This window comes from Mangifera indica, chromosome 11, assembly GCF_011075055.1.
Source record: "Mangifera indica cultivar Alphonso chromosome 11, CATAS_Mindica_2.1, whole genome shotgun sequence".
NCBI classification, from domain to species: Eukaryota; Viridiplantae; Streptophyta; class Magnoliopsida; order Sapindales; family Anacardiaceae; genus Mangifera; species Mangifera indica.
Genome location: NC_058147.1, coordinates 6,969,880 through 6,979,720, shown reverse-complemented (window position 1 = coordinate 6,979,720; position 9,841 = coordinate 6,969,880). Strand labels below are relative to the sequence as shown.

Here is a 9,841-nt window from a genome sequence, read left to right as displayed (position 1 = left end):
AAATTAAGCTTAATTAACATTGGTGTTACACTGGCAGACCAGTCAAATTAAGTACAATCATAACAAGAGTCAAGTGGCCTTATAAACAACTAAAATTGGCAGCCATCAAAAGGACTCCAGCTTTTGCATTTATAATTTATTGGGATATTTAATTTTTTGTCTTAACTTGGGTTTTATATATATAATATATTTATATATATATTATATATATATATATATATATATATTATAAATTTTTGAATTTAAATTTTTTAAATTTATATACATGTTAGAGGCCTGTAATGGATTGATATTGGCGTTAAACAATTGTGTTAAACACTTATGTTTAAACAACTTTTTACATGTGGGATCAGTTAACATCAACCCCTGGTTTTCTGTCAACTGGTTCAACATTTGGTTTTTATCTATATTTGGATTTTCGTATTTTTAACCATCAATATAATATTATAACAACATTACACAATACAACAATATAAAAGCACAACATTAAATAATCTAATAATATGAAATTACAACAAAATTATATTTTACAGGAAGTTATAAACATGACTTTCTCTCACGGGTTTTATTATTCAATCACAGATGTCTTCTTTGTTGAATAATTTTTTTCATGTTACAAAAATTTCTTTTTTATTAGAAGACTAAAAAAAAGAGAGATTATTGTTGTGATATTCTTTTTTTTTGTATGAGTTATATTAATGGGGATATTTTGAAAAAATATACTATTATTGTGGTATTTTTGTTTATGATTTAAAGTGAGTAACGTTTTTGTATGATAAAAAATTTAATATCCCTAATTTATTTGTGAGGCAATGATTTGCTCTGCATGGTAGGCTCCATGTTGGAGGATTAAAGAACTTTGCCATTGACCACATAAGCATAGTAATAATATAGAATATAGTGTTAAATCTATCAATTCCCCCTAAAAGCGCTTTCCTTTCAACACCAGTTGCATGAAAATCCATGCAGGCTTGCATTTTAAATAAGTATTTAATTTTACCAAACATAATGTCAGATTCAGTTTTTAAAGTATGACAATTTAATATGAAAATCCATTAAAATTTTCACTTATCATACGATCAACCTGTGCATTGCTGTTCAAAAACTATTGATAATTTCATTAAAGTTCAACAAGGGGGACCAGATTAAAAGAAGAGTGCAATTACAGAAACTATCACTGCATGAAAATGAGAATCCGACAATCTTTTGATAATTAATTTCTTTTTTACATGCTTATTATTTTTATAATTAAAAAGGACAATACAACAAATGCAAACGCGGAAACCCGCTTAATTTCTTTCACACCGGAGATACAGGTCTCTTCAACTATACTCCTTTATTTTGATACAGCTATTCCCTTCTTTCTCCTGCAAAAAAGAAAAAAAAATAGTGTTAATTAATCATTTAATGTGAGTATTTTTATTGAAGAAGTTGTTTTTTAAGAGTAATGTGGAATATAAATGTACCTGAAAAGGAAGCTAGATATCAAAGGGCACACTTTCTAGTAGTGGTGTGGAGGAGGTGGTGAAGCGTAGATGTAATGAGGAGGAGGAGGGGACTTGTAAACTGGAGGAGGAGGTGGGGATTTGTATTTATATGGCTTCTTGGGAGGAGGTGGCGGTGGAGACTTGTAAACTGGGGGAGGTGGTGGTGGAGATTTGTGAACTGGTGGGGGCGGAGGAGACTTGTACTTGTAAGGCTTCTCGGTTGGTGGTGGTGGAGACTTGTAAACTGGAGGAGGAGGTGGGGATTTGTACTTATATGGCTTCTCGGGAGGAGGTGGGGATTTGTACTTATATGGCTTTTCGGGAGGAGGTGGTGGAGACTTGTAGACTGGAGGTGGTGGAGGAGGGGACTTATAAACCGGAGGTGGTGGTGGAGACTTGTACTTGTAAGGCTTTTCGTGTGGTGGGGGTGGAGACTTGTAGACTGGGGGAGGTGGTGGTGGGGACTTGTACTTATATGGCTTCTCGGGAGGTGGTGGAGACTTGTGGACTGGAGGTGGTGGAGGAGGAGACTTGTACTTGTAAGGCTTTTCGGGTGGTGGGGGTGGAGACTTGTAGACTGGGGGAGGTGGTGGTGGGGACTTGTACTTATATGGCTTCTCGGGAGGTGGTGGAGACTTGTGGACTGGAGGTGGTGGTGGTGGGGACTTGTACTTATATGGCTTCTCGGGAGGTGGTGGAGACTTGTGGACTGGAGGTGGTGGAGGAGACTTGTACTTGTAAGGCTTTTCGGGTGGTGGGGGTGGGGACTTGTATTTGTATGGCTTTTCTGGTGGTGGTGGTGACTTATACACTGGTGGGGGAGGAGACTTGTAAACCGGTGGTGGGGGTGGTGGTGACTTGTACACGGGTGGCGGAGGTGGCGGAGATTTGTAGTGGTAAGGCTTTATGGGTGGCGGAGGAGAAGAGTAATGGTAGTGATCATCGGCATTGGTTTCGAAAGGCAAACTTAGAGAGAGAGTTACCACTAGAAGAGTGGCCAAAACAGAGGCCATTGAAGACCCCATAATTTTTCTAAATGGGGTTTTGCTTTTGCTTTTGCTTATGCTCTCAAGCAACGCTCCTCCCCTACTTATATAGAATTTGCTTTTTACCCTCAACACTAGAAAGTACCAAAGGTAAAATTGTCTTTTTCTAAAAAACAAATCAATTAATTTTAACCCTAAATGGTTCTAGTATGAAAACAACGAACAAGATTTGGACAAACCTTACATTGAACAGTTTTTTTTTTTTTCTTTTTAATTTTAACTCTTGATTGATTTTTGCTTGAAAGAGGGTGCAAGCTAAGCAGGGAATAAAGTAACATTATGATTGTGCTGATTTAGTCTTTTCAAGTTCAATAATTCAAACACTAAATGTCTTTGAAAATTAATTAAATTATGAATGATACATTTATATTATCATATGATGGAGCTTGGAAACATTGCATCTGCATGAAGTTGCCTAATTTTTGTAGATTTTCTTGGGTCTTGGAAAGATGGGACCAGTGCCGGCTCAACCTTCATCTCTCTCAGTCTGCATTTCTTCACTTACTCTCTTCTCTCAAATCTGAATTTCTCATGTTCAACAACAAATGTAGAACTTTTAGGTTATTTCTGTGGGCGCTACGGCCTACAACTTCTTAGTAATAGATAATATTAGATATTGTCTGTTTTTTCCTTTCAATTTTGGCTAAAAGTTGCATTTCAGAAACTGTTTACCGCTTTATACTCAACTAATCCATAATATAATTGCAAAATAGAACTCAAATTTTTGCAAATGTAGGAGAGGTATATACCAAAACTTTTTTCTTAAAAATTCTAATATTCATTAGTTTTACTAACTCCTAGGATTAACAAAATATATTAAACTCTAGAATTAGGTCAAATTCTTTTAATTAATATATGATGCACATGTTATGAAGTCTCCATCCCGTCTAGAAAATTTGTGATTAAGTTAAATAACAGAACAATAAACATGTCAAACGCGTAGGTCATAGTTAATATATATCTCTCTTTATAAATGTAAGCTATCCTGTTTTCAACCCTTTAGAAGATTCCTCTCACGTGCCATGTGCAGTAATATTTACTTGTCAGAACTAACCATTCCAATTCATATGGTGTTCATAGCTGTACAAAAGAGTTGGTGAAGACTAAACAAAAAAAAAAAAAAAAGCACGAAGATCTGACTATATTTCTGCTACGGATTTAACTTGACGTTGTTGGAAACAAAGAAAAAAAAGGAACAAATGAAATACAGTAAAAATACGAATGAAATAACGTTCAAGCAACGTAGCTGAGATCCTCCTAATTAATGCCAGGTTTGGCTTATGTTGAAGAAAATGGTAATGGGTTTTGAATTTTCCAAATTGATTTACTGAAAAAATTGTGGCGATGAGGATTGCACCAAACAACAGAGAAAAAGCAATGGTGGGCTCAATTCAAGATCAAAGTTGGTACGGTGGTTGGCAAATTATGAACCAAAATTTCAATGGAAAACCTACGTGGAAACTTTAGGTACACCCAAAACTCCAATATTTTGTTTTATTTGCTTGACAATTTTGATTTAATTTTGTCAAATATGTTATCCAATGTCCATATCAGTCATATATATCCTGCTAGGATATTAATATCATAATTATTTATATTTGGATAAATTTTCAAATTAAATTCAGAATTGGATACTATAATAATATTGAAAAACATTAACATCTTACAATTAAATGGACTTTTTTTTTTTAATTCTAATGAAAGGATGGAATTGTCAAAATTTTTCTATTCAATAAACCAAAATTTTAAATTTTATTATAAAAAAATCAAACTTTTAGTATTTTCTATTATTTTGTTTTATTTTAAAAATAAGGTGATTAATTTAATACTTTTACTAAAAAAATAGTAAAAATTTAATTATTCAATAGAAAAATCTAAAAATTAAAATTTTTCAATAGAAAAAGCCGAAAATTTAATTTCCTTGATAGAAAAATACAAAATTTGATACCTTCAAACATTGTTACCTCATTCTCTTTATCATGATTTGTAAACATTTTTTAATAATAATATTACATTTCACTTACATATTTATATTTTATTTTTTAAAACAAAACTCTATATGCTTGAAGATACATAAAACAAGAAATAAGCTTTGAATGTATAATTTAATAACGGAGAACAAAACTAAAAAAATATATTACAAAAGGAATTAAATTGACATATCATGAATTGGGATTTTATAAATTGTCTTTTATATTATAGTTTTAACTTTTAATTGCACATTACAATAAAATAACGTTAGCCCTAAATATCGAATATAGACGCAGCCATCAATTTGTCTTCGTGTTATTTTAGACTTTTAGTTATTTACGAAGTACTGCTAGCTAGAATGATGTTAACTTATACAAATAGATTTAAAAAGATAATGGCGAATCCATAAATTAATTTACTATATAGTTTAATATAATTAATTTAGCCATAGTCCACGGTCCATATAATTTTATATAATTTGGAGCTGGTAACCGACATATTGGACAAATTTTTGAGCCAATCATCTCTAAACTTAACCTAAATTTTGCATTACCAAAAATGTCCAAGGCTGTGATTATTTCGGCAAATGGCAATTGAATTTGAAAGCTGTGAATAGTCAAAACAGAAACACATATGAACCCTTGAGGTTTCATATGATTATTAATTATTTGTTATAGTTGCAAAATTAGCAAACTTGCACTTTGCATTTTCTCATTTATCTCATTCTCACACATGGAACATGCATATTTTTAAGTAATTTATAAATTAATTTGATTGATTGAAAAATTGGAAAGATTGTGACAACATAATTTGATTGAAAAGATATAATCCAAAGTAAGTTGAACGTTAATGCTAACGTAAATATGTAACTATTTATAGATATTACATGAAAGGCCTAATCGAAGTACTATAAAGAATGTATTATTATTTACTCTTTTCTTTTTACAATATGTTTACATATAATAATTACAAAGACTAATAAAAAATCTTCTGGAGAGAACTTGAAGGGTATACTCCATGTGAGCTTATGAAAATGTTAATGAGACAGTAAGAAATCTCTGAGGGTAAGCTTTGTACTACTGTAGAAAGATCAAAAGGCTCCCAAAATATCCTTTCTTTTGTTTTGTCCCTTGGTTTTTATATACTTCGAATGAAAGGATGTTATCGTCACTTGGGTTTGTATGTCGATTTGATTAAGAAAATGTATACCATTAGATCATTACACGTTAAAAGAGGTTGAGTGTAGTACCAAAACTTTTCATTAAATGTAATATATGTTATTTGACCAGTTTAACCACTTTGCATTCTCAGAAAAACACCTCTCATTTTCATTAAATGCATCACAGCAAGTTTGGTTGACAATATTATATTCAGATACTAATATTGAATATAATTCAACTGCATGCAAAAACCTTCTTATATATATAAATAAATTTTGTCTAACCCCTTTTTAATGGTTATATTCATTTAATCCCTAAAGTACTAGTTAAAATCATTTAGACCCCCCTCAAATAAGGTTAATATAACTCAAGCGATGTGATATTGTCATACTGATACATAAATAAGATGAAGATCATCTGGGTAAGTATTTGAGATAAATAGCATTACTATCCTATCATTTTTCTCGGTTCTAAATTAGGTACACATTAAAAGAAATTATATTCCTTTTTTTTTTTTTCAATTGAAATTTTAGATTCCGGTTTTAATTATTTACATATATATATATATATATATATATATATATATATATATATATATATATATATATATATATATATATATTTCATCAAACCATATACTTTCATGATTGGATGTATATATTCGTAATCTTTGATGAAATTATTTCAAGAAATCCTGACTAAAAAAATATTACATATAAATTTTCAGTTAATTTAATTATAAAATAATGTTTCAAAGAATATTGAACTTATATTTTGTTTATATTCGGCTAAATAGTTAATTAAATTGTGTTAAATTAGTTCCTACGTATTAAATTAAAAGTAATATTATATCTAACTATTTTGAGTATACAAATGAGTATATATTTAATGTATTATCATATGATTAGGTATTATTTTATCGTTAATTTAAAATCATCAATCACTTGATGACATATATCAAATTTGTCTTCTATTTATATACTCAAAATAGAATAACCATAATTTTATTTTTAATAACAAAACTTGCATTCCACATGTATATGTGACGTGTGCTTACAAACATTAGAAAAATTGTAATAAAATCAAACTTTGTAGAATAAATATTGAGCACAAATTTAATGAGAAATGTATTTATTTTTATAAAGTAGATATGAAATACATAAACCATGAATACATGAAAATGACAGGTTTTTTCTTTCTTTTCTATATGTCCATTGACAATTATTATTATATATATGCTTCTATACGTAATTATATAAGATAAACCAAACGCTGAACCCCCTCTCTCTCACTGTAGATCTCTTCAAGAGACAACACTTCAACTGCATGTATATGTGGTACTGTTCTCCGCTGCCTGCTGCAACAATTTTATATTTAAATTACATTAAAAAAGAAATGCTTATCAAATGTGATGCAATGCATGCAGCTTTCAGGTACCAGAAGAATTTTGTATGTTAAGTATAAAGTAAATGTTTATGAATGGTGATAATTATATATAGAGCGTAGAATTTTACCTTGAAAGCAAGCTATCAGAGCCATTATCTAGTTTCTAGTAGTGGGGGGGAGGAGGAGATGAATAGACGTAATGGGGAGGTGGTGGGGATTTGTAAACAGGTGGAGGTGGCGGTGGAGACTTGTAGACTGGTTTAGGAGGTGGAGCAGGCTCGTATTTATGTGGCTTCTTGCTTGGTGGAGGAGGAGACTTGTAGACTGGTGGAGGAGGTGGTGGGGACTTGTATTTGTAAGGTTTCTCTGGTGGTGGTGGTGGTGATTTGTAGACTGGTGGAGGAGGAGACTTGTATACGGGTGGTGGGGGTGGTGGAGACTTGTACTTAGGTGGTGGTGGGGGAGACTTGTAAACTGGTGGTGGGGGTGGAGGGGACTTGTATTTGTAGGGTTTCTCGTGAGGTGGTGGTGGAGACTTGTAAACTGGTGGCGGAGGCGGCGGTGACTTGTGAACTGGAGGAAGAGGTGGTGGTGAAGATTTTTTGGGTGGTGGAGGAGAAGAGTAAACATCGTCAGCTGAGGATTCAAAAGGCAAACTAAGAGAGATTGTCAAAACTAAAAGAGTGGCCAAAAGAGAGGCCATTGAACTCCCCATTTTCGCTACAAAATATTAAGTGGGTTTTGCTTTTGCTTGTGCTCTCAATCTAAGCCTCTCCCCCTCTTTATATAGAATTTGGTTTTACCTTTACTTTCTCACCAACTTATCATGGTAAAATTTGACTTTAATCACAACAAATCGAACCCTAAATCATTGAATATCGTGTATGAACTTGACTTTTAAAAATTATTTGGATCTTTATTTCGGCTTATATCAGAGAGTTGCAATTTGCAAGATAAATACCGAAAAAAAAAATGTAAGCAATATTATGGATGATATGTGGTTTCATAATTTCAAGGGGGGAAAAGGACTATTTCCCATCCAACTTTTAGGCTATTCTCAACCTTATACCCACGGGAGATGAAAAACCCTTATTCCCACCTATAATCAAACTGTCATCCAAATTTTCAGTTAGGGACAGGGTAAAACCGTTATTTTAACTATAAATTTTAAAACTTTAAAATTTCACCATTTCCTCCCTCTAGGTTTTAAAAACTAACACCTCAACCCATCCTCAAAGTTTGAAAAGTTTAGATTTCACCCCTAGGGTTTGCTTCCTTCTCCGACCATCACCGACGGCCGATGCATTCCACCGATCTCCCATCTCCGATTACAAAGGATGACCCTTCATCACCTAGATTTAGACGATGAAGCGTCATCCAGATCTGAAAGAAAAGGCCGAAGCGTCGTCCTTCATTGTTGTGTCTAGACGACGCGACGAGTGACGAAGGACGATGAAGTGTTGTCCTTCGTCGTCTAGGTGGAGCGACGGTGAGGTTTTTGTCTCTTCGTCGCACCGTGCGATGAGGAAATGAAGATTTCTTCAACCCACCACCACCGTCGCACTAGAAGAAGGAGGAGGTCAGAGACGATGTCTGAAGAAGAAGTTGAAAAATGAGGGTAAAATTGCTAGTTTTAAAGTTATGAGGGGCGGTTGCATTTTAAAAAATATAAAAACCTTAGGTTTAGGGGTGAAAATGTTACTTTTTAAAGTTTAAAAACTTTAGGTAAAAGTGAAATGTTAGTTTCTAAACCTAAGGGGGGTGAAAAGTAATAAATTTTATAACTTTTTAATATAAATAGTAAAATAACTATTTTATCTCTCCCTTTAATAGAAAAAATTAACAGAAGTTTGCCTATAGGTGGGAATAGAGGTTTTTCATCTCCCGTGGATGTAGGTTTGAAAATAACCTAAAAATTGAGTGGAAAATAATTCTTTTCCCTTTCAAGGGGGAATAAAAGTCTTTGTAAAATGATAAGGCTAGAGGACTATTTCCCACCCAAGGTTTAGTGGAATGGAAATTTTCATCCAATAATTTTAATAAACTCGAATACTCACTCATTAATTTTTTAAAATCTAAATATTCACTCTTATATTAAAATTTACTATTATAATTAAAAATAAAAATATTATTTAGCTAATAATATTTTAAAAAATAAAAATTTATCACATTTCACCCCTTAGGTTTAAAAATTAACAATTTTTCTTCACCTAAAGTTTGAAAAGTGATCATTTCCTTTATAGAGTTTCATCATTTTCCCTTCCTCCTCCTCATCCTACTATTCTTTGGCCAACTTCTCATGCATAGGGAAAATTTTGATAAATTTTTAGTTTTTTAAATATTTTTAATTAAATAGTATTTTTATCCTTAATCCTAACCGTGAATTTTAATATAAATATAAGTATTTAGATTTTTAAAATTTAATGGACGAGAATTTGTCTTTCTACTAACGCTTGGGTGGGAAATAGTCCTTGGCCAAATGATAATGATTGTATTCATGAGGATCAGCTTTGAAACATGAATTTAGCTGCCTAACTTTCTATGAAAATGGGACCTTGGGAAATTTATTATGGGACCAAGCGGCCAAACTTTTCTTCTCATCTCTCGTCTCTCTTCACACTCAAACTAATTTCTCTCTGCTGCAAGTAAATTTCGATGCGAATAGTAAATTTTTTTTAATAAAGTTGCGTCGGTTAATCCATAATTTTATCGCAAAACACATGATATATATTTACAATATTATGGGTATAAATTAGCATTATCATCATAATTATTAGTATTTTATAATATA

General features: G+C 32.2%; 1 protein-coding gene across 3 annotated transcripts; it reads right to left on the bottom strand.

Moving 5' to 3' along the window:
- Positions 1 to 1,178: 1,178 nt before the first annotated feature.
- LOC123228599 (extensin-like) lies at positions 1,179 to 7,808 on the bottom strand. 3 transcript variants are annotated; one of them, XM_044654028.1, is made up of 3 exons: positions 7,376 to 7,808; positions 1,467 to 2,314; positions 1,179 to 1,367 (listed from the first exon to the last, which is right to left on the bottom strand). In XM_044654028.1, exons 1-2 carry the CDS (start codon positions 7,763 to 7,765, stop codon positions 1,502 to 1,504), a joined length of 1,203 nt encoding a protein of 400 aa, XP_044509963.1. In that variant the 5' UTR covers positions 7,766 to 7,808; the 3' UTR covers positions 1,179 to 1,367; positions 1,467 to 1,501. The 3 variants fall into 3 exon arrangements, with proteins under 3 accessions (XP_044509963.1, XP_044509962.1, XP_044509961.1); XM_044654027.1 differs by lacking the exon at positions 7,376 to 7,808 and having other exon boundaries at positions 1,467 to 1,751; positions 1,788 to 2,570; XM_044654026.1 differs by lacking the exon at positions 7,376 to 7,808 and having other exon boundaries at positions 1,467 to 2,057; positions 2,088 to 2,569.
- Positions 7,809 to 9,841: the final 2,033 nt, after the last annotated feature.